This window comes from Ovis canadensis, chromosome 17 (genome assembly GCF_042477335.2).
Source record: "Ovis canadensis isolate MfBH-ARS-UI-01 breed Bighorn chromosome 17, ARS-UI_OviCan_v2, whole genome shotgun sequence".
In the NCBI taxonomy this organism is placed as follows: Eukaryota; Metazoa; Chordata; class Mammalia; order Artiodactyla; family Bovidae; genus Ovis; species Ovis canadensis.
This window is the reverse complement of record NC_091261.1, coordinates 13,395,532-13,421,362: the sequence shown is the minus strand read 5'-3', so window position 1 is coordinate 13,421,362 and position 25,831 is coordinate 13,395,532. Positions and strand designations below refer to the sequence as shown.

Here is a 25,831-nt window from a genome sequence, read left to right as displayed (position 1 = left end):
AAGAAAGTCAGAGATAGCAAGGGAACATTTCATGCAAATATGGGCTCAATAAAGGACAGAAATGTTACAGACCTAACAGTAGCAGAAGATATAAAGGAGAGGTAGCAAGAATACACAGAAGAACTGTACAAAAAAAAAAAGATCCTGATGACCCAGATAACCATGATGGTGTGACCACTCACCTAGAGCCAGACATCCTGAAGTGCAAAGTCAAGTGGGCCTTAGAGAGCATCACTATGAACAAAATTAGTGGAGGTGATAGAATTCCTATCAAGCTATTTCAAATTCTAAAAGATGATGCTGTGAAAGTGCTGCACTCAAAATGCCAGCAAATCCTGAAAACTCAGCAGTGGCCACAAGGACTGGGAAAGGTCAGTTTTCATTCCAATCTCAAAGAAAGGCAATGCCAAAGAATGTTCGAACGACTGCACAATTGCATTCATCTCACACTCTAGCAAAGTAATGCTCAAAATTCTCCAAGCCAGGCTTCAACAATACATGAAATATGAACTTCCATATGTTCAAGCTGGTTTTAGAAAAGGCAGAAGAACCAGAGATCAAAATGCCAACATCCGTTGGATCACTGAAAAAGTGAGAGAGTGCTAGAAAAACATCTACTTCTGCTTTATTAACTACATCAAAGCATTTGACTGTGTGGATCACAACAAACAGAAAAATTCTTAGAGATGGGAATACCAGACCACCAGACCTGCCTCCTGAGAAATCCGTATGCAGGTCAAGAAGCAACTGTTAGTACTAGATATGGAAAAACAGACTGGTTCCAAATCAGGAAAGGAGTACGTCAAGGCTGTATATTGTCATCCTGCTTATTGAACTTATATGCAGAAGACATCATGTGAAATGCCAGGCTGGATGAAGCACAAGCTGGAATCAAGATTGCTGGGAGAAATATCAGTAACCTCTGATACACCAATGACACCATAATTCTGGCAGAAAGCGAAGAAGAACTAAAGATCTTCCTGAAGAAAGTAAAAGAGGAGAGTGAAAAAGTTGGTTTAAAACTCAATATTCCGGAAAGTAAGGTCATGGCATCCGGTCCCATCACTCCATGGCAAATAGACGGGGAAACAATGGAAAGTGGCAGACTTTATTTTGGAGGGCCCCAAAATCACTGCCAAAGCCTTTGACTGTGTGGATCACAATACACTGTGGAAAATTCTGAAAGAGATGGGAATACCAGACCACCTGACCTGCCTCTTGAGAAATCTGTATGCAGGTCAGGAAGCAACAATTAGAACTGGACATGGAACAACAGACTGGTTCCAAATAGGAAAAGGGGTACGTCAAGGCTGTATATTGTCACCCTGCTTATTTATCTTATATGCAGAGTACATCATGAGAAACGCTGGGCTGGAAGAATCACAAGCTGGAATCAAGACTGCCAGGAGAAATATCAATAACCTCAGATATGCAGATGACACCACCCTTATGGCAGAAAGTGAAGAGGAACTAAATAGCCTCTTGATGAAAGTGAAAGAGGAGAGTGAAAATGTTGGCTTAAAGCTCAAGATTCAGAAAAGGAAGATCATGACATCTGATCCCATCACTTCATGGCAAATAGATGGGGAAACAGTGGAAACAGTGTCAGACTTTATTTTTCTGGGCTCCAAAATCACTGCAGATGGTGATTGCACCCATGAAATTAAAAGACCCTTACTCCTTGGAAGAAAAGTTATGACCAACCTAGATAGCATATTCAAAAGCAGAGACATTACCTTGCCAACAAAGGTCCGTCTAGTCAAGGCTATGGTTTTTCCAGTGGTCATGTATGGATGTGAGAGTTGGACTATAAAGAAAGCTGAGCACTGAAGAACTGATGCTTTTGAAGTGTGGTGTTGGAGAAGACTCTTGAGAGTCCCTTAGACTGCAAAGAGATCCAACCAGTCCATTCTGAAGGAGATCAGCCCTGGGAATTCTTTGGAGGGAATGATGCTGAAGCTGAAACTCCAGTACTTTGGCCACCTCATGCGAAGAGTTGACTCACTGGAAAAGATTCTGATGCTGGGATGGATTGAGGGCAGGAGTAGAAGGGGATGACAGAGGATGAGATGGCTGGATGGCATCACTGACTCGATGGACATGAGTCTGAGAGAACTCTGGGAGTTGGTGATAGACAGGGAGGCCTGGTGTGCTGCGATTCATGGGGTCGCAAAGAGTCAGACACGACTGAGCGACTGAAATGAACTGAACTGAAAATCACTGCAGATGGTGACTGCAGCCATGAAATTAAAAGATGCTTTTTCCGTGGAAGAAAAGCTATGACTGACCTAGACAGCATATTAAAAAGCAGAGACACTACTTTGCCAACAAAGCTCCATATTGTCAAAAGTATGGTTTTTCCAGTGGTCATGTATGGCTGTGAGAGTTGGACCATAAAGAAAACTGAGTGCCGAAGAATTGATGCTTTTGAACTGTGGTGTTGGAGAAGACTCTTGAGAGTCCCTTGGTCTACAAGGATGTCCAACCAGTCAATCCTCAAGGAAATCAGTCCTGAATATTCATTGCAAGGACTGATGCTGAAGCTGAAACTCCAATACTTTGGCCACCTGATGCGAAGAGCAGACTCATTGGAAAAGACCCTGATGCTGGGAGAGATTAAAGGTGGGAGAAGGGGATGCAAAGGATGAAATGTTTGGATGGCATCACTGACTCAATGGACATGAGTTTGAGTAAACTCCGGCAGTTGGTAATGAACAGGGAAGCCTGGCCTGCTGTGGTCCATGGGGTCGCAAAGAGTCAGACACAACTGAGAGACTGAGCTGAACTGAACTCCTTAGAGGAAAAGCCATGACAAACCTAGACAGTGTATTAAAAAGCAGATGTTTGGGGCTGGTGCACGGGGATGATCCAGAGAGACGATATGGGGTGGGATGTGGGAGGGGGGTTCAGGATTGGGAACTCATGCACACCCGTGGCTGATTCATGTCAATGTATGGCAAAACCAATACAGTATTGTAAAGCAAAATAAAGTAAAAATAAAATTAAAAAAAATAAAGGTCATTGGAATTAGGTAATTTTAGATGATATTTTGAAACATATACATGTCAGCCAAAATTTATTTTATTGTACAGTAGATCACAAATAGTTCTATTGAAGATTTTTCTCTAAAGTAAAAATACTTAAAATATATGTACATTATAGCAAAATTTAAAAAATTCTTTAATAAAAAAAAAATCAGAGACATTACTTTACTGACAAAGGTCCATATAACCAGATCTATGGCTTTTCCAGTAGCCATGTAAGACTTGGACCATAAAGAATACTGAGTGCCAAAGGGCTGATGTTTTCGAACTGTAGTGTTGGAGAAGACTCTTGAGAGTCCCTTGGACAGCATGGCAATCAAACCAGTCAATCCTAAAGGAAATCAGTGCTGAATATTCATTGGAAGGACTAATGCTGAAGCTCTAATACTTTGGTCACCCAATTTGAAGAGCTGACTCATTTGAAAAGACCCTAATGCTGGGAATGATTGAGGGCAGGAGAAGAAGGGGGCGACAGAGAATAAGACTGTTGGATGGCAGCACTGACTCAACTGGCATGAGTTTGAGCAAACCCCAGGAGTCAGCGAAAGACAGGGCAGCCTGGCATGTTGTAGTCCATGGGGTTCCAAAGAATCAGACACAACTAAACGACTGAACAATGGCAATGTGATCTAGTAGTTCCACTTCTGGTTAGTCATCCAAAGAAAATGAAAACATTAATTCAAAAAGAAACATGTTCTTCTTTGTTCACTGCAAAACTATTTACAATAGCTGAGCTACGGAAACAAAGTAGGGGTCCAACAACAGATGGATACAAAATATGTAGCATACATACATACATATATATACACTGTGTATATACATATACTGGAATATTGCTCTGCCATAGAAAGAATGCAATCTTGCCATTTGTGGCAACATGGATGGACCCAGAGGGTATTATGCTAAATTAAATATGGTAGAGAAAGACAAATACGATGTGATTTCACTTGTACGTATAATCCAAAAACCAAAGTGAAACAGGAACAGACTTGTAAGTCCAGAGAACAAACGGGTAGTTGCCAAAGGGGAATGAGGTGGGGGGATTTGTGAAATAGGTAAAGGCGACTAACAGGTAAAAGCTTCTTGTTATAAAATAAATAAGTCTCAGGGATATAATGTACACACAGGAAATATAGTTGATAATATTGTAACAACTCTGTATGATGATGGATCGTAACTGGATTTATTGTGGTGATCATTTTGTAATGTATAAAAATATTGAATTGTTATGCTGAACACCTCAAAATAATATCATATGGTATGTTAATTACAACTCGATACAAAAAAGATATCATTACTCTGTAGATCAGAATCATGCTCTGCACAGCTGAGCGGGGTCAGGCGACGACCCTGAGTTAAGGGTGGTACTTGGTACACCTGGGGTGAACCCCTGAGGACCCTTCACACAGAAGTCTTTGCCGCCACTGTCATCACATTGCCTAGTCTTTCTGAAACTTTCACAGTGGCGTTTCTGCGGAAAGGATGAGGGAGAAGAATAGCTATTGAAAGGTCATCGGAACCTTCCTTTAGGACAGGTGGGATTCTAGAAACCCGTAAGGGGATGGCGCAAGCTTCCAACGTAAGCAAAACAGATTTCTCCCTTCAGTATAAGACACATACATCTGACTGAAACTTGAAAATTTGAAATCTTTTCTGCTACTTTTTACATCTTTTCATGTGAGAGAATTTTATTTGAAATGTGATTTTTAATTAGCCTTCAGCATCCACTATATCCAGCAAAATAGTTGTCTTTTTTATTTCTATAAGTCTTCTTTACTAGCATATAATCATAAATAACACATATCCAGCACCTAATGTGAATAAAGCACTATGTTAAGCATATAAATACTAATTCATTACACACAAAAAACTCTATCAAGCTGAAGCCGTTATTATCCGTATTTCCCAGATGAGAACAAGAGGTGCAGTGCCCAAGGTCACATGGACAGTAAGTGACACTGAGGTTCAATCCAGGCGCACTGACCGCACAGTCTAGCTGTATCTTTCACCACTGCACCAAGCCTAAATTTAGTCTTCAAAGCTAAGAACTTTTGACAGTGTAACATTAGTCATCTTTCTCTAGTTCTAGAATCAAGAACGAGACAAAGTGCTGGCAAGTTATATGTTGAGTGTAGGTAGAGATGCATCCCACAGATTCCAGGATATACCCCTCCCATGACATCAGTTCAGTTCAGTCACTCAGTCGTGTCCGACTCTTTGCAACCCCATGAATCGCAGCACGCCAGGCCTCCCTGTTCATCACCAACTCCCGGAGTTCACTCAGACTCACGTCCATCGAGTCCATGATGCCATCCAGCCATCTCATCCTCAGTCATCCCCTTCTCCTCCTGACCCCAATCCCTCCCAGCATCAGAGTCTTTTCCAATGAGTCACCTCTTCGCATGAGGTGGCCAAAGTACTGGAGTTTCGGCTTTAGCATCATTCCTTCCAAAGAAATCCCAGGGCTGATCGCCTTCAGAATGGACTGGATGGATCTCCTTGCAGTCTAAGGGACTCTCAAGAGTCTTCTCCAACACCACAGTTCAAAAGCATCAATTCTTTGGTGCTCAGCCTTCTTCACAGTCCAACTCTCACATCCATACATGCCCACAGGACAAACCATAGCCTTAACTAGACGGACCTTAGTCAGCAAAGTAATGTCTGCTTTTGAATATACTATCTAGGTTGGTCATAATTTTTCTTCCAAGGAGTAAGCGTCTTTTAATTTCATGGCTGCAGTCACCATCTGCAGTGATTTTAGAGCCCAAAAAAATAAAGTCTGACACTGTTTCTACTGTTTCTCCATCTATTTCCCATGAAGGGATGGGACCGGATGCCATGATCTTCATTTTCTGAATGTTGAGCTTTGAGCCAACTTTTTCACTCTCCTCTTTCATTTTCATCAAGAGGCTTTTTAGCTCCTCTTCACTTTCTGCCATAAGGGTGGTGTCATCTGCATATCTGAGGTTATTGGTATTTCTCCTGGAAATCTTGATTCCAGCTTGTGATTTTTCCAGTCCAGCGTTTCTCATGATGTACTCTGCATATAAGTTAAATAAGCAGGGTGACAATATACAGCCTTGACGTACTCCTTTTCCTATTTGGAACCAGTCTGTTGTTCCATGTCCAGTTCTAACTGTTGCTTCCTGACCTGCATACAGATTTCTCAAGAGGCAGGTTAGGTGGTCTGGTATTCCCATCTCCCTCAGAATTTTCCAGAGTTTCTTGTGATCCACACAGTCAAAGGCTTTGGCATAGTCAATAAAGCAGAAATAGATGTTTTTCTGGAACTCTCTTGCTTTTTCCATGATCCAGCAGATGTTGGCAATTTGATCTCTGGTTCCTCTGCCTTTTCTAAAATCAGCTTGAACATCAGGAAGTTCACAGTTCATGTATTGTTGAAGCCTGGCTTGGAGAATTTTGAGCATTACTTTGCTAGCATGTGAGATGAGTGCAATTGTGCGGTAGTTTGAGCATTCTTTGGCATTGCCTTTCTTTGGGATTGGAATGAAAACTGACCTTTTCCAGTCCTGTGGCCACTGCTGAATTTTCCAAATTCAGTGCTGCATATTGAGTGCAGCACTTTCACAGCATCATCTTTCAGGATTTGAAACAGCTCCACTGGAATTCCATCACCTCCACTAGCATTGTTTGTAGTGATGCTTTCTAAGGCCCACTTGACTTCGCATTCCAAGATGTCTGGCTCTAGATTAGTGGTCACATCATCATGATTATCTGGGTCATGAAGATCTTTTTTGTACAGTTCTTCTGTGTATTCTTGCCACCTCTTCTTAATATCTTCTGCTTCTGTTAGGTCCAGACCATTTCTGTCCTTTATCGAGCCCATCTTTGCATGAAATGTTCCCTTGGTATCTCTAATTTTCTTGAAGAGATCTCTAGTCTTTGCCATTCTGTTGTTTTCCTCTATTTCTTTGCATTGATTGCCAAGGAAGGCTTTCTTATCTCTTCTTGCTGTTCTTTGGAACTTTGCATTCAGATGCTTATATCTTTCCTTTTCTCCCTTGCTTTTCTGCTTCTCTTCTTTTCACAGCTATTTGTAAGGTCTCCTCAGACAGCCATTTTGCTTTTTTGCATTTCTTTTCCATGGGGATGGTCTTGATCCCTGTCTCCTGTATAATGTCACGACCTCATTTCATAGTTCATCAGGCACTCTATCTATCCAATCTAGGCCCTTATATCTATTTCTCACTTCCACTGTATAATCATAAGGGATTTGATTTAGGTCATACCTGAATGGTCTAGCGGTTTTCCCTACTTTCTTCGAGTCTGAATTTGGTAATAAGGAGTTCATGATCTGAGCCACAGTCAGCTCCTAGTCTTGTTTTTTTGACTGTATGGAGCTTCTCCATCTTTGGCTGCAAAGAATATAATCAATCTGATTTCGATGTTGACCATCTGGTGATGTCCATGTGTAGAGTCTTCTCTTGTGTTGTTGCAAGAGGGTGTTTGCTATGACCAGTGCATTTTCTTGGCAAAACTCTATTAGTCTTTGCCCTGCTTCATTCCTCATCCCAAACAAATTATATGATCATCTTTCTCAAGCAGGAAAAGAGGAAAGGAAGTGAAGCCAGCTTACTGATCTTGTGCAGCAGCTTGATGGGGACAAGGAGAGGAAGGGTACCAAAATGAAGTTGCAGAGAAATCTAGAGCCAATCTCCAGCACCTAAAACAGATCATCGAGAACTTCCCTGGCAGTCCAGGGGCTAAGAGTTTGCCTGCCAATCAGCGTACACGGTTTTGATCCCTGTTCTGGGAAGATTCCCCATGTCATGGAGCAACTAAACCCTCGTACTGCAACTGCTGAAGCCCACATGCCTGGAGCCCATGCTCCACAACTAGGGAAGCCACCACAATGAGAAGCCCACCACAGCCAGAGAGGAGTCCTTGCTCACCACAACTAGAGGAAGCCGGTGTGCAGCAATCAAGACCCAGCACAGGCATAAATAAACAATAAAATAATAAATCAGGCTATCAAAGCAAAGCCGAGGCACACACAGCACACGCAGGAACTGTAACGTAAGGCCAGCAGAAGAGAGATGATCAGAGTAGATGGCAGCTTGCAGGCAATCCAGACACATCCTGGAGATGGGCGCAAATGACCACTGGGGAAATCTCATACGCTTTCAGCGCATGTGCACAGATAGGCCAGGTCCATTCACAAGAGCAGGAATAAGATAGTTTTACACAGTAATAAATTCTATGACCATCAAAGCTGGCACACAGGACGTACGTACATAAACTTCTATGTAAGATAAGCAGTAAGAGTATGTCTGTATTAAGGTGAGGGATAAACAAGGCAATTCAGACCATAAAATTCCAAAGATCGATAATATATGCAGGAAATTAACTTTACAATAAAGTTAACAGACACGCAAATAAAATATCAAGAAAGTAAAAACCTTGACTAGCTGGAACCCTGGCTAGTAATTCTTTTTTTTATGGTCTTCAATACAATTTAACAGAAGTATTGACCTTCTAGTATATGTGATTGAGGACACTAGGAATTACAGGGACTCAAATGCCATTAAATTGCAACTGCACAAGGTAATCGCGATCCATCATCTAACACAGGTAAACAACTGCAGTACCATAAGGAACATCAAGACAAGAGCTGGTCAGAACAAGGAAATGTTTAGAGGAAGGAAGTGGCATTTGAGATACACCTAAAATCTCTCCAGTGAAAAGGACAGGCAAGGGAAGACAGGGAATGATGTGGACAGAACTCGGGTGGTGACAATGGGTATAAGTGAAAGGACCACAGTAAGAAACACTGCAGCCCTTGGCAGCTAGTGTGGTCAGATTTGGGGAGAAATCAAAGGTGAGAGGAAACATCTTCCTTTATAGAGTATCTTAATCCCAGACTGGCACTAGGGCAGCCTCTTGAAAGAAGACCTCACACTGTTCCTAAGAACCACCTACCTCAGTGTCCCTTGCCATCATCACCACCCAGGCTTCAGGAGAGGGGCTGTAAGCCCTGGACCCTCTGACTAAAGCTAATGAATAACCCTTCCCTTAAATCATTGCACCCCCAGCAGTGTTTTATGCTCTCCACTTTTACCTCCACAGTACAGCTGAGACAAAACCAACATCTTTGGAAAGAATTTACTAAAGGCTGAGAGTGAAGTTGCTCAGTCGTGTCTGACTCTTTGCGACCCCGTGGACTGTAGCCTACTACACTCCTCTCTCCATGGGATTTTCCAGGCAAGAGTACTGGAGTGGGTTGCCATAGGGATTGATAAAGGGGAAGAAACCCCCAAAGATATAATGAATCAGAAACAAGATAGAGGTTAGCCCCCTCAGCCCATAGAGCAGAGTTGGCATCAGGCCTTCCCATCTCCCACATCTTCCCAGATGGCAGATATTGTATTTAATGACTGGGCACCTCTCAGAGTCAGGCTCCTCAGAGTCAGCCCAAAGTCAAACACATGGGCACAGCCTGTGCTGCCTCCCATGCCCCGCTGTGTAATCTACTTTTCACCTAGTCAATTAATTAGTCAATTATATGAGACCTGATCTTGTTCTTCACCCTTATAATTCTCAACAATGAAAACCACAGCCACTCCAACAAACAGCAAAACACATACCCCACACACATACCAAATGCATAAACACAACCAGAGAAAGGATCCATTACAAAATATAGACAGTGTTTAAAAGGAGCTGATTAATGAAGACAGGGGTGGGGGGAGTGAGACAGAAAGAGTCGAAGGAAAATGACCTTGGTTTGTGAAGTGGTAGATTTTGAAAAGTCTAAAATACATCCAGGCAGAGAGAGATACAAAAGAGATTTTTAAAAATGGGGTATGTGTGTGTGTTGCTCAGTCGTGTCTCTTTGGGAACCCATGGTCTGTCCATGGAATTCTCCAGGCAAGAATACTGGAGTGGGTTGCCATTCCCTTCTCCCATAGATCTTCCCAACCCAGGGACTGGCTTGAACTGGGGTCTCCTGCATTGCAGGCAGATTCTTTACCATCTGAGCTACTGTTAATAAAGGAGGTTAACGCTAGAGATGCTAAAAAAAAAAAAAAAGTTGCAGTTCTGGGAATGTTTAAGTAGAAAATGTGAAAAAAAAAAAAAAAAGAGGCAAGGGAGAGGAAGAAGAAAGCTTTGGGCATGCCTCTATCACACTGAGTAGGGGACATAAGAGGAAAAACAGAATTGACAAGAGCGAGACCTGGAGGATGCAAATGAGACAGGAGGTGGTAAAGAAGACACAGTCAAGAAAGAGGAAGTGGGCAGCTTTAGAGAATGAGACAGGTTAAACTAAGCAAGCCCACTGGATAGAAAGTAAAGAACACAGCTGCTTTTGGAGTGGCAGAATTTAGCACAGTGGTAGGGGAGATCAGAACCTGGGCAAAGGGGTGGGGCATATGCCTTCACTTGGAGGAAGAAAGGAGATGGGATATGAAGGAATTAGGACTCTACACTTGGCTGGTACTGAGAACCCACCCATTATACTCACTGCTGCCTCTCCAGCACCAAGACCGATTCTTGGAATAGGCACCCAAGAAATACTGCTCATGGAATGTTGCTTATTCAGTGAATGCTGTAGTTTGATTAAGAAAATGAATTAGTCAATGAATACAATGCTAATACTTGAGGAAGGACAAAAGAATAATCTTGCTATGGCACTCATGTGATTCAGGTATGAAGGCTGAAGTTACACTGTCTGAAGATCTAGTTGCAAGATAAAAGCTGTTGATGCAGTTCTCTCCTGTTGGATTTAGTGTGGGGCAGACAGTGTCAGTCCCACCAGGGAGAGAGGCTGAAGTCAGTCTCTTCGACAGTCATCTGCAGGAAAAGGGAGTCTTTCAGTACTGGGCATTAGAACCCAAAGGAAAACACCAGGACAATTGCAGAGTAGAAATCCCTCCCTGCCGTGAGCATGAAAGCATCAAGACATGCTGAAAGGAGATCCCGGGGGGCATGGGGTAGGGGGGCAGGTCGTCAAGAAGGGGCTCTCCATGTGGAGGGCAGTGGAGAGCAAGGAACTGAAAGCCCAGATGAGTGTCCTCAGAGCTGGGAAAACCCTTTTAGGCTAGAGGACACCCAACTCAGGCTACTGGTTCTTGTCCTCTGTATTAAATCTGTTTGTTCTGACCCACACTTAAAGTCTTCGGAAAGTTCCTGTCTGGGTCTGAGACTATGGAAGGATTCAGTCAGCACTGGTGACCCTAAATGGCAGTAAGAGCAGAAAAAGCCCAGGGATTCGTGCTCCAGACTAACCACCAAGACATCATGAAGGTTCTGAGTTAATTTTATTAGGTGACATGGTATTCCCTTACAGGGAATCCAAGAAAGGAATTTTTTTTTTCTCCTGTTGCTTCTCATTGTGTTTTTCCTTTGATTCTGACCAAGGGGAGCTGAGCAGTTCTGACATCTGAGAACTGTGGAGGACAGCAGAAAGGTTTGGTTGTAAGCACCAAGATGACGCAATTAAACAAAGCCCCAGGAGAGAGGAGAGGCCATGAGGTCCAGAGAGCTGGGAAGGCTTGTTTTTGCAAAGCAGTGCAAAGAAACATCGAGAGCAAAGAGATGGCGAGCAGAGGACAGGTGAGAAGCCGAGGGGACAGAGTCAGCCAGAGAGCTGATGCAGTGCAGAAAGTTCACACAGCTGCTGTGGCGAGGCCGCCAGAGCGCTGCAGATAAGCCTCTGTAATCTACAGGGCCTGGACTGTTGGAATTTCTAGCAACTCTAATCAGCACCATTTAATACTATCAATACCTACAGCAATACTTGGTAACCTGAAGGGTTTTTTTTTTTTTGATTGAAGATGCAATCTTACACTTGAGCCAAGTTGAGTTCACCATAATGGATCCATATCCACATATTAAGTCATAATAATGGGATAAACTCACACCTCATGGCACAGTCATCTCACAATTTTAAAAAGTTCTAGTCAAAGGAATTACAATTAATCCACCCTGCTTATTTTCCTTCAAATAGAGTCAAGTTGTACTGTTTTGTACCAAGACCTTTAAGCTCTTTCAGATGAAAGAAATCTTAGAAATTATCTAGTCCAACCTCTCCATGCCAATTACCTCAGTTTTTTACATCTGTGGCAGACCCGATCAGTCCCCACCGGCAGCCTTGTGGCCCTCTCTGTTTCTCAGCCACCTTTGTGGTACACCACATAGCTAGGCTCTGACCAGCAGGACACTGATGGACATCCCCAGACCTGGCCCTACCTTGGATGGAGAAGGACCAGCCAACCCTCATCGTATCAGACTCTGCTTGAGATGTAAATAAACTTCCATCGGCATTCACAGATCTCTCTCTTTCAGCAGCAAGCATTAATTGATTTTCAAGCCTTCTTTTAATTACCTAGCAACTAATGAGTTGCCAATCATGCCAGAGAAAGTGGTAGAGATTATTATCTATACCACTTACCTAAGATACAAAGGATTAAAAAAAGACAGCAAACCAGTCCGGTAACTCATGTTTAAAATATAGTGGCATCTTAAATTATCTAAAGGTTATTGAGACATGACTTATAAGGCTTTAGCCTCGAACCAAGAAATAACCTACAGAGGTCTTAAAACAACCCAGCCTGAGAGCTAAATGGCACTTTACAGCTTTGATCACTAGTTAGGCTCTCAGGCTCAAGTTATTCACTCAGATCATCTTGGTGTAAATAAAACAGTCTTGGAAATCCAGTTTGTTATCTCACATCAGATAACTACTAGGAAATTGGAAGCCATAAGAATTACTGCTAGAAGGGTACATATTACACATTCTGAGATCCATTTGTAAAGGATATCACCGATTTTATAAAGGATGATTGAAACTTGCCCCTCCTCTAAATCTTGAAGACATCATTGGAGGTCTGGTAAAACTGGTAAAAATGACTTGGTATCCTCAACTAGTTCTTGTAAGTTTCCCCAAAAAAAGGTAGGACAATGTGCAATAAGTCTCTGTAAATGATTACTCAAAAGAGTTTCAGTGTTTAAGGCCACACACTTGCTTATTTGAAAAACTGACATGTGAGGGCCACCTTACGCCCCCAGCGTGCACATGATGGTGTTCAAATACACACGACACTGCCATCTGCACACTGTTCAGAAGCAAAACTGAGAATCGGTGGCTCCTCCCAAACCAATTTGGGTGCTCAGATCGAGACAGAGGGAAATCAGAATTCCATAGGCAAAATCAAGATCCAAATATCATGTGAAGCAGAAAAGATCTTAAGTGACCATTCAATTCAAGCCCCAGGAGAAGGGCTAGATGCCAGTAGGGCACCCATTCATCTCCCTGCAGAGCAGGAACCAGAGCCCATGACCTCTGCTTTCTGAGCTTGAGTATAACTATCCACATCACACACCACACCCACACACACCCACACACCCACACACCCACACCCACACACACCCACACACACCCTTTCTGAACTTGGAGCTTCTCCATCCCTTCCCAGGCCTCCCCTTGATCTGCAGGCCTGATGTGCTCACCTGCAGAAAGCAGTGCCCAACTGGGGCGTGCTCTGGAAGCGTGGCGTTGTACACCTGCTTCAGGAAAACGGGCTCGTTATCATTCACGTCCTCCACGGTGATGCTCACCAGGCAGGTGGCCGAGAGCGGGGGCTCTCCAAGGTCGTGGGCCACCACTCTCAGTTCTACGGCCTCCTGCGCCTCTCGGTCCAGGCTCCGGGTGGTGCTGATCACACCACTCTCGGGATCAATGCTGAAGGATGGTCCGCACTCAGCGGGGGGCCTCGGAGCCTCTGGCTTGCAGAGTGCGGGGAGGGGGAGCAGCGCGTAGCGCAGCCTGGCATGGTCCGTGCCAGGCTCATCTGCGTCTGAGGCGCTGACGCACAAGACCGTGGTGCCGGGAGCCGCGGCTTCGGACACCGAGGCCCTGTAATGCTCCTGGCTGAAGAGGGGTGGCTGATCATTGAGGTCAGCAACCCGGAGCAGCAGCGTCTCCTCGGCGCTCAGCGGCGGGGATCCCGCATCTGTGGCCACCAGTCGCAAATCATACAGGTCTCGGCTCTCCCTATCTAGGGGCCCCTCGACGCAAAGGAAAAATACTCCTGGGGAGCCTCCGGACCGCAGCACAAAGGCTCCCTCACCGCCCTCCAAGGTCAGAGAGACGCTCCCGACTCCGAGGCCTCCACTGAGCTCCCCGGCGGCCTCCCCTTCCTTCTCTGGGTCGCCTTCCGCGTCTGACACCGAGACCCGAGCTACATAGTCGCCGACTCGAGCGCCCTCCAAGACGCGCGCGGCGCCTCCTTCGGTGAGGAAGAGCAGATGAATGGCGGGCGGGTTGTCATTCACGTCCAGCACCGCGATGGACACGCGCGCGGTGGCGACCTCGGGCTCGGCGCCTCCGTCGCGGGCCTCCACCACCAGCTGGTGCCAGGCCTGCGCCTCGCGGTCCAGCGGCCTGTGCACCCGCACCACCCCGCTCAGCTCCTCCACCACGAAGTAGGCCGCGTCGCCCAGCGTGCCGCCGCTACCACCCGCCCCGGGAGCCTGCCGGGAGCGGACGCTGTAGCGCACGTGGCCGTTGGGCCCCAGGTCACGGTCGGTGGCGCGCACGCGGCAGACCTCGGTGCCGGGCCGAGCGTCCTCGCGAACCGCGGCGCGGTACTCGCTCTCCTCAAAGACCGGAGGATTGTCGTTCTCATCCAGCACGCGCACTTCCACTCGCAGGCGGCCGGTGCGCCGCGGGCGACCCCCGTCCCAAGCCTCGATCTGCAGCTCGTGCGCCGCCACCGCCTCTCGGTCCAAGCGCCGAAGCAGCACCACGTCTAGGGGCTCGAGGGGCGACGAGGACGGTGGCGACCCCGGGGCCCCGTAGCGCAACTGGAAGAAAGGTCCTGCGGGGTCCTCAAACAGGTTGGACGGTTGCACCAAGGTGTAGCCCTGTATGCTGAAAAGCCCAGCGTCTGGGTCTCGGGCGCCTGGCAGGCGGAAGGCGGTACCTGGTGGGCTGAGCTCGGAGACGTTGAGTTGCAGGAAGTCCAGAGGAAAGCGGGGCGAGTGGTCATTCACGTCGTTGACTTGGATTTCCACCTGCACCACCGCGCCCAGCAGCGTGGCGGCCACGAAGCTGTAGTGGTCGCGCCGCTCGCGGTCCAGGCGCCGAGCGGTGCGGATAATGCCTGTGTCCGGGTGCACTTGGAAGTCGTCCAGCAGCGGAGAGTCATCGGAATCCTCAGACAGAAAGAAGCCGCCCCCCTCCTGCTGCTGCTGCGTGGCCGGCAGCCCCGCGCGGATGTCGCCGACCAGAGTGTCTGGAGGAAGGCCCTCGTCCACGGAAAGGCTGAGGTTGAACAACTGGGCAGACGAGCCCGAGGCCCCCCACAGCCACGCGTGCACGCAGAGCCCGAGCAGGAAACGCTGCGCCCCGGCGCCGCCGCCCTGCCGCCTGCGGGGCGACTCGAGCAAGAGGCGCTTCCAGGCTGGACGCCCTTCACCCATCCTCCGCCCTGAAGGGCTCATGTCTCCGCCAGCTCCTTGGGAAGGCTCCCGGGTAACTGCTAGCTTGTGGCGGAGTGGCAGAAAAATCCAGGAGCCTCTTCGGTGTCTGAGCCAAAGAAGAAAAGACTTTGTTTGGCAAACAAACCGACAGACGCAGGAGTTCCCGTGGTTACATCTGCAACTGGTGGAGACGTCCTCCCGCAGCTCGCGCAGACAGGCCGGGAGAGCTCGAGCCGCTTCCGCCGCTGTCAGCCACCTTTTGAGCCCCTGGATCGCTTTACACGAGTCTCATCTCTTTTCTCTCTCCTTTTATTCCTTTGACATCTGTTCCTTGTTCGGCTCGGCTGGTTGTTTCCCCCTGGTAAAGTCAGGTGCATTATTTCCTTTGCCAAAAAAGATGAAATTATTTAAAGCCCGCACACACGGAGAAGCTGGGGGTCGGGCCGGGGAAGAGGGTAAGGTAAGGGCGGGAGGTCGCGGAGCTGGAGCGGGAGGGAGGAAGAGAGAGGCGGATTCGACTGCAGCGCAGTCAGCGGCTCTGGGGCGGCCGCGCCCGCCGCGTCTCGGGACGCCGTGGACCGCGCGCCTCCCCCCGGTTCTCCTCCGCTCGTCGTGACGCGGCCGCACACTAGGGCGAACTCCCACCTGCGAGGCGCAGCTGCAGCTGGGCACGTTCCTGGTCAGGCTCGGGGCGGAGGAGAGGAGAGAAAACGTGAGAGGAGCCGGAGATGGGGACCGTGGGGCGCGTGGGGATCGCGCAGGCTGGGCTAGGCGTGAAAGTGGCTAGGGGTGGGGAAGGTGAGCGGGCAGCCCTCCCCGCTCCATCCCTGAGACTGGCTCTGCAGCGGGCCTGACGCTGGGGAGCTCCTGCCGAGCCGAGAGGGCGGGGGGTTATCATTACACTGGAGAGCCAAACTTGTGTTCTCCATGTGGCGAGAAAGACTCGTCCCCAGCGGAAGGACAGATGGAGTCAAAGGCCGATGCACAGCTGGGGCCGGAATGACTGCAAAGGGGGAGAAGGCGGAACTTGGAAAAAAGCTTCGAGAAACCCGGAGAAATCTGTGACACATGGTACAAACCAAGCTTTATTATGCCGCGCTACCCCTCGGCTTGACGTGTGAGCGACTTATCACTCCCCTCTGCTGCCGGCAATGACGACAATAGATTCGGCTTGCGAACACTTTTTATTCATTCAGCGCCATCACAACACTTCCAGGATGGTTTACGATGCTGATTTATGGGCAGAAAGACGGGGGTAGCCGAGGCCATCACCTTCCCAAGCTCCACCATCGCCGCTGAGCAGGGAAGTTTGCAGGCGAAGCAACTACTGATACCACTTTCAAAACAGCCAGAGATTATCAATGAATTGCCTAGTCTCGAGTTTCCCTTCAATTATCCGTAATAATAGGATAAATTGCCTCTCTTAACAAATGCCTGAGGAAAGACTCTGCCCTCTTAAGGATGGCTTGCCATATTTAGCAAATGGTTTCTGCAATGTTGCATTTAGACCAGAGGAAAGGCTTAATTTCCTTGATACCATTGCTCTCCTTTGTTGCTGTTTAGTCCCTAAGTCCTGTCTGACTCTTGAGTCCCGATGGACTGTAGCGCACCAGGCTCCTCTATCCATGGGATTTCCCAGGAAATAATCCTGGAGTGGGTTGCCATTTCCTTCTCCAGGAGATCTGACGGAGGGATTGAACCCACATCTCCTGCATTGGTAGGGGGATTCTTTATCACTGAGCCATCAGGGAAGACATTTAAGGAGCACCAAAAGCCCTGAGTAGCAGTCCTTTACAACAAGATGTCTTTTTAATATATATATAATTGCTAATCTACTGCCACACCATCATCCCTATGGCTGATAAAATAAATGTATTTTATAGCAGACACTTTCATATGCATGGAGACATTATTGAAACAAATTCAGTGTCTCTTCACCAATGTATCTCTTTTCCATTGAGATTTGTTAGCAGTCTCCTTTAACCTCAGCCTCTGAAATCTCACCCTCACTAGGTCCCCTGTCCCTTTGTAAGTGATCCTCAAGCAAGCATCCAGATTGATACTTTTAAAACTCACTCAAATCATGTCATGCACACCCCCAACCCACCCTCCCCTCTTAGAACGTGCCAGTATATTTCCATTATACTTGGATTTTAATTCAGACTCCCTTCAAAGAGTGCAGGAGTCTACCTAGCATGGTGCAATCCACCCTTCTGACCTCACAGCTGTACATCCAGCTCCACTGCCTTCTTTCTGAGCTTAGTTCCTATTGCGGACTGAGCACTTGGATCTCCTTCAAAATTCATATGCTGAAATCCTGTCCCCTGCCCAGTGTGATTGGCTTTAGGAGGGCAAGTTTTGAGGGTGATTAGATTAGTTGAGGTCATGGGATTAGCGCCTTTAAGTGAATGAGGAGAGGACCTGAAGCTCTCTGCTCCTCACCGTATGGTGGTAGAAAAGCCAGTGGCCCACAAATTGGAAGAGGTTCTGCCCCAGAACTCGACCATGCTGGCACTCTGATCTCAGACTTCCAACCCCCAGAACGTGAAAACAAGTGTCTGTTATAAGTGACCCCAACCCCAGCATCAGTGACTCAGTGGACATGAATTTGAGCAAACTCAGGGAGATAGTAAAGGACAGGGAAGCCTGGCATGCTGCAATCCATGGGGTCACAAAGAGTTGGACACAATTGAGAGACCGAACAAAAACAGTCTACGGCACTTTGTTCCAGCAACCTGAGCAGACTAAGACGGCTTGCAAGTTTGAATTGTGAGGCCCTTCCTGTGCCTGGGAGTTCTTTCTTCTGATTTGTGAAGATCTGGTTCTTTCTCACTCAGGTCTCAATTCAAATACCAGCTGTTTGGAGACCTTCCTTGATCACCCTACCTACCTCAAGTAGCTTCTCCACCTTAAACCCTGCATCCTTATATTAGATTTTATTCACAGTGTCTATCAGCACCTGAAATTAGTTTGTTTCATTCTTTTGTTTATTATTGTAATCTCAACCCTCTTCAGGCACTGCAAGTGCTACTTTATCCCAGAATCTAGACGAGTACTGCCATAGTGTGGCTTTACTCACCACGTGTCTGTTGGATGGATGACTGAATGGACGGTTGTTGACCTGAAGGATAGATGAAAACAGGAGTCATTGAAGGGGGTGGGGTCTGAAGCCATGACTCAGAAACAATTGGTGTGAGACCTTTTGTTGTGGCGAACTGTATCTTCTCAGTTCACTCATTTTGAACATTCTATGGAGCTTTGTACTTATTTTTGAACTTCTTCCATTTATTTGGCTAACTATGTCATTATCAAATATTTACTTGAGTCTAAAAATAAAGGAAAAGGAGCTAGTTTTCCATATCTTTCACTGACACATTCACTGTAAACAGTGGTTTCGTGTAGACACAAATGGGAAATCAGGAACTTGAAACATCGATTTTCCCATTCGTTTTTAGGCTTTCTCCTTCATCATGTACAATTCAAGCTCTCCTGCCCATTTCACAGTGTCCTTTATTGAATTCCGGAGCAGCCTTCTAGAATTAAGAATTCAATTGAGTAAAACAAATAAAAGTATTTCTCAAATATGCAAAAAGTAATTTATATAGCACAGGAGTCAACAGCCTGCAAGAACTAGGTCCAGATCTGACTCTCTTGAGAGAAACATCAGGGTATAGCTAGCAATAATTTGGGTTTTGAAGCTCTGAAGCACTAGCTCTGTTCTATAATTTGGGGCAAGTTATTTCAATCTTGATAAGCCTTAATTTCCCCTTCTCTAAACTGAGGATTAAAATATTTAGCTCTCAAGGATGTTATGAGCCTTAAAGGAGACGATGTATGTGGGCTAGCACATAGAAAGCATCCGGTAGCTGCCACCTCTCTCGTCCTCTGTTGTTTGCTTGATTAGTGTTTTAGGGGTAAATGTTTGGGGATTATCAGTAATATCAAGCTCTGACTTCTTAGCCCCCTTGAGTATTAGGAGAGGAAAAATATAAAATTCCTAGAGTCATAAACAGAAATTATCATGGGCAGAAATAGCAGATTCTCCCTTGGTGATACTTGGTTTAAGTAGTACAGGAAGTCCATCATCAAAAACTTTTTCTCCCAGTCTGTAGATAGTCCATCACTTTGTAATAGTTAACTTAAATAGTCTAAATAGATAGTACGGGCCTGAAGAATCCCACATAAACCCTGCAGGAAAGGAATTATAATTATTATCCCCATCTTGCAGATGAAGTAACTGAGATTCAGGGCACTGCAAATAACTCGATCAAAGTCACGTAAGTGTAAGTATGTAAGTGGTGGTACACCTGTTGTCCATGGTTTTCTGGGAACTTCACTGGTCATTTATCATCTCTGTGACCTTCATTTACCATCTTCATGCAAATCTGTCATGCTTGTCATGTTTTGAGTTCTCACTGAAATCTATTCAGTGAGACAGAGTTTTTGAAAGACCTGGGAGAACTACAAAAAATAAGAACTTTGGACACTTGCTTGGGTGAATGGTAAAATGGCACAGGAGAAGAGCCTCAGTGAAGTGGCTCCTTTGGAACCCAACAGAAAGAAACCAACTATTTAGAAATGGTACTAAAGGCAAGCAAGGAGAATTGTGTGGATTATGGAGGGGTTTCTTCCCTCTGCTTCCCCAAGGGGAAGACTCTCTGGAGTTAGGAAGGCTGCTGTGACTGCAGGGAGGACCCTAGCCACCTTTGGTCCACATGCCATCTTTCTAAAAAGAAGAGCTAAAGAGTGTTTGGAATGTTTAATTCAGGGTTAGATTTCATACAGCAATTTGGCTAGGCCATGGTTCTGAGTTCTGCAGTCAACCACTAGTCTAAATGTTGTAATGCCTATTTAGTTCTTTGGCCCATTTTTTGATTGGGTCGTTTATTTTTCTGGAATTGAGCTGCAGAAGTTGCTTGTATATTTTTGAGATTAGTTGTTTGTCAGTTGCTTCATTTGCTATTATTTTCTCCCATTCAGAAGGCTGTCTTTTCACCTTGCTTATAGTTTCCTTTGTTGTGCAGAAGCTTTTGATTTTAATTAGATCCCATTTGTTTATTTTTGCTTTTATTTCCAGAATTCTGGGAGGTGGATCATAGAGGATCCTGCTGTGATTTATGTCGGAGAGTGTTTTGCCTATGTTCTCCTCTAGGAGTTTTATAGTTTCTGATCTTACATTTAGATCTTTAATCCATTTTGAGTTTATTTTTGTGTGCGGTGTTAGGAAGTGATCTAGTTTCATTCTTTTACAAGTGGTTGACCAGTTTTCCCAGCACCACTTGTTAAAGAGATTGTCTTTACTCCATTGTATATTCTTGCCTCCTTTGTCAAAGATAAGGTGTCCATATGTGTGTGGATTTATCTCTGGCTTTCTATTTTGTTCCATTGATCTATATGTCTGTTTTTGTGCCAGTACCATACTGTCTTGATGACTGTGGCTTTGTAGTAGAGCCTGAAGTCAGGCAAGTTGATTCCTCCAGTTCCATTCTTCTTTCTCAAGATTGCTTTGGCTATTCAAGGTTTTTTGTATTTCCATACAAATCTTGAAATTATTTGTTCTAGTTCTGTGAAAAATGTGGCTGATAGCTTGATAGGGATTGCATTGAATTTGTAAATTGTGTTGGGTAGTATACTCATTTTCACTATATTGATTCTTCCGATCCATGAACATGGTATATTTCTCCATCTATTAGTGTCCTCTTTGATTTCTTTCATCAGTGTTTTATAGACATTTCTCCAAAGAAGACATACGGATGGCTAACAAACACATGAAAAGATGCTCAACATCACTCATTATTAGAGAAATGCAAATCAAAACCACAATGAGGTACCACTTCACACCAGTCAGAATGGCTGCGATCCAAAAATCTGCAAGCAATAAATGCTGGAGAGGGTGTGGAGAAAAGGGAACCCTCCTACACTGTTGGTGGGAATGCAAACTAGTACAGCCACTATGGAGAACGGTGTGGAGATTCCTTAAAAAATTGCGAATAGAACTACCTTATGACCCAGCAATCCCACTTCTGGGCATACACACCGAGGAAACCAGAATTGAAAGAGACACATGTACCCCAATGTTCATCGCAGCACTGTTTATAATAGCCTGGACATGGAAACAACCTAGATGTCCATCAGCAGATGAATGGATAAGAAAGCTGTGGTACATGTACACAATGGAGTATTACTCAGCCGTAAAAAAGAATTCATTTGAATCAGTTCTGATGAGATGGATGAAACTGGAGCCGATTATACAGAGTGAAGTAAGCCAGAAAGAAAACCACCAATACAGTATACTAACACATATATATGGAATTTAGGAAGATGGCAATGACGACCCTGTATGCAAGACAGGGAAAGAGACACAGATGTGTATAACGGACTTTTGGACTCAGAGGGAGAGGGAGAGGGTGGGATGATTTGGGAGAATGACATTCTAACATGTATACATACTATCATGTAAGAATTGAATTGCCAGTCTATGTCTGACGCAGGATACAGCATGCTTGGGGCTGGTGCATGGGGATGACCCAGAGAGATGTTATGGGGAGGGAGGTGGGAGGGGGGGTTCATGTTTGGGGACGCATGTAAGAATTAAATATTTTAAAATTTAAAAAATAAAAAACTAAAAAAAAAATAAAATAAATGTTGTAATGCAGATATCATGTAGATGTGATTAAGATCTATGAGGAGGGAGACAATCTTAATGATCTGGTGGCCCTCACCTCATCAGTCAGGTGAAAACCTTCTGAGCAAAATCTAAGGTTTTCCAGAGAAGAAGGAATTGTGCCTCCAGACTATAAGTTAGAGATCCTGAGTGTCTATCCTACTGGCCCGCCCTACCAGTGTGTTTCTTGGTTCTGTTTCCCTGGAGAACTCTGATAGAGAGCTTTATAAAAGGAAGTGATTTAGTGTCTAATATCAAAGTCTGTATTTCATATATACATATATCTTGCATTCATAAAGGTTTAAAGTCGTGATCCTGGACATGATGAGGATCTTGTCCAGATAGGAAATACAAGCTAGATAATCCAGCACACCTCCCTACCTCAGGACATAACCCATTCCCAAAGAGATAAGTGAACATTTTTTCCTTCTTTTGGTTTTGACAAGTGATTCTATACATAACCATTCTCTTTTCTCAACCCAGCAGAATATGATTTAATTTTACAGAGTATTGGTCTCTGTTTTGGTTATCAATGTATAATTATTTCCTCTGGGTTCTTTGGGAAAATGGAAAAAAAATGAGTCGGTAATTTCTTTATAGCAATGTTTCATCATGTGGTTGGGGAGAAGTATAACATGGCTTATCATTAAGTAGATTTGGATATACTATATCAAATCCTATTTTTTAAATCTAGTAGAAGCTGGAATGTAAGAGTTACATGCTAAAGTTCTCCCTACATTCGAAGATTATGGTATCAGTAGGCCTGAGACAGAAGCCCTAGCTAAACTAATTCCTGCCCAATTTTTTCCCAAGTTTCCACTCTCTCCTAAATTATTATCTGTAGGGAACTAGGTTTAAAGAAGGTTGAGAAGTGCTTGCAAAAGAGACTCTCAACCAGGGCTGAACATTCTTGCAAACGAGATGTTCTGCCCAGTGTAGGGAACTATGCCGGCGACAGAATGAAACCACACTGCAGAGTGGTTTAAATCTTTATATTTTAACACTTGCTTCTTACAGCTGCTTTATTTTATATTCCTTGCACAACAACCTACAGGGCAAGCTGCCAAGCACTACGATTCAGAGACTATACAGTGTGCAGGCGCAGGGCGAGATAACCTTTACCTTGGCTTATTTACTGCAGCTAAGACTTTGTTTTGGGGAACTTCCTTATCAACTTAGAATCCGTTTTGTCCCAGGGTCTGTTCCTTTTGAGGAATCAGAGAAACATCCTTGTGTGCAAGCAATGTTCTTTTCCCATGGGAACAAACAGGATTCTTAGCTGAACATCTCGTTTGCAAGAATGTTCAGCCCTGGTTGAGAGTCTCGTTTGCAAGCACTTCTCAACCTTCCTTAAACCTAGTTCCCTACAATTATCCCTCCCAGTTCAGTCACTCAGTCGTGTTTGACTCTTTGCAACCCCATGAATCACAGCACGCCAGGCCTCCCTGTCCATCATCAACTCCCAGAGTTCACTCAGACTCACGTCCATCAAGTTGGTGATGCTGTCCAGCCATCTCATCCTCTGTCATCCACTTCTCCTTCTGCCTCCAATCCCTCCCAGCATCAGGGTCTTTTCCAATGAGTCAACTCTTCACATGAGGTGGCCAAAGTATTGGAGTTTCAGCTTTAGCATCAGTCCTTCCAATGAACACCCAGGACTTATCTCCTTTAGGATGGACTGGTTGGATCTCCTTGCAGTCCAATGGATTCTCAAGAATCTTCTCCAACACCACAGTCCAAAAGCATCAATTCATCGGTGCTCAACTTTCTTCACAGTCCAACTTTCACATCCATACATGACTACTGGAAAAACCATAGCCTTGACTAGACAGACTTTTGTTGGCAAAACAATATCTCTGCTTTTCAATATGCTATCTAGGTTGGTCATAACTTTCCTTCCAAGGAGTACATGTCTTTTAATTTCATGGCTTCAGTCACCATCTGCAGTGATTTTGGAGCCCAAAAATATAGTCTGACACTGTTGACACTGTTTCCACTGTTTCCCCATCTATTTCCCATGAAGTGATGGGACCAGATGCCATGATCTTCGTTTCTGAATGTTGAGCTTTAAGCCAAATTTTTCACTCTCCACTTTCACTTTCATCAAGAGATTTTTTAGTTTCTCTTCACTTTCTGCCATAAGGGTGGTGTCATCTGCATATCTGAGGTTATTGATATTTCTCCTGGCAATCTTGATTCCAGCTTGTGTTTCTTCCAGCCCAGCGTTTCTCATGATGTACTCTGCATAGAAGTTAAATAAGCAGGGTGACAATATACAGCCTTGACATACCTTTTCCTATTTGGAACCAGTCTGTTGTTCCATGTCCAGTTCTAACTGTTGCTTCCTAACCTGCATACAGGTTTCTCAAGAGGCAGGTCAGGTGATCTGGTATTCCCATCTCTTTCAGAATTTTCCAGTTTCTTGTGATCCACACAGTCAAAGGCTTTCGCATAGTGGCATTTGGATTATACAGTGGAAGTGAGAAATAGATTTAAGGGACTAGATCTGATAGATAGAGTGCCTGATGAACTATGGATGGAGGTTCATGACATTTGTACAGGAGACAGGGATCAAGACCATCCCAATGGAAAAGAAATGCAAAAAAGCAAAATGGCTGTCTGAGGAGGCCTTACAAATAGCTGTGAAAAGAAGAGAAGCAAAAAGCAAAGGAGAAAAGGAAAGATATAAGCATCTGAACACAGAGTTCCAAAGAATAGCAAGGAGAGATAAGAAAGCCTTCCTCGGCAATCAATGCAAAGAAATAGAGGAAAACAACAGAATGGTAAAGACTAGAGATCTCTTCAAGAAAATTAGAGATACCAAGGGAACATTTCATGCAAAAATGGGCATGATAAAGGACAGAAATCGTAGGGACCTAACAGAAGCAGAAGGTATTAAGAAGAGGTGGCAAGAATACACAGAAGAACTGTACAAAAAAGATCTTCACAACCAAGATAATCACGATGGTGTGATCACTCACCTAGAGCCAGACATCCTGGAATGTGAAGTCAGGTGAGCTTTAGAAAGCATCACTATGAACAAAGCTAGTGGAGGTGATGGAATTCCAGTTGAGCTCTTTCAAATCCTGAAAGATGATGCTGTGAAAGTGCTGCACTCAGTATACCAGCAAGCTTGGAAAACTCAGCAGTGGCCACAGGACTGGAAAAGGTCAGTTTTCATTCCAATCCCAAAGAAAGGCAATGCCAAAGAATGCTCAAACTACCACACAATTGCACTCATCTCACACGCTAGTAAAGTAATGCTCAAAATTCTCCAAGCCAGGCTTCAGCAGCACGTGAACCGTGAACTTCCTGATGCTCAAGCTGGTTTTAGAAAAGGCAGAGGAACCAGAGATCAAATTGCCAACATCCTAGTAACTGTTAAGGCATACCAACTTCTCCCCACTCCATTTACCAGCTCCCAGATGGCCTACAAAGGCCAATCAAACCTGTTCAAACACACAGTCTTTAAAATCTGACTTTTTTGACTTGTCTTTGGTGCACACACACACACATACACATGCACACACATCTTGCTTTCCCTGAAGTCCTTTCTTCAGATGAAATGATCCCAGCTTCTTATTTCCTCAAACCTTTAATCATTTTGTTTCTGTTCTATGAACTCTTTCCAATTTCCCTATATATTGTACAAGATGTGGAAACCAAAACCACACACCAT

The 25,831-nt window shown here is 44.9% G+C and overlaps 1 protein-coding gene across 1 annotated transcript in view; it reads right to left on the bottom strand.

Annotated features, from left to right (window-relative positions):
- The window catches only part of DCHS2 (dachsous cadherin-related 2), a 348,116-nt gene extending 332,571 nt beyond the window's left edge, over positions 1 to 15,545 (bottom strand). The window contains exon 1 of the mRNA XM_069558324.1: positions 13,515 to 15,545. Coding sequence (XP_069414425.1) covers positions 13,515 to 15,509 — 1,995 coding nt within the window. The 5' untranslated portion in view covers positions 15,510 to 15,545. The remainder of the gene's footprint in view (positions 1 to 13,514) is intronic.
- Between the last annotated feature and the right edge of the window lie 10,286 nt (positions 15,546 to 25,831).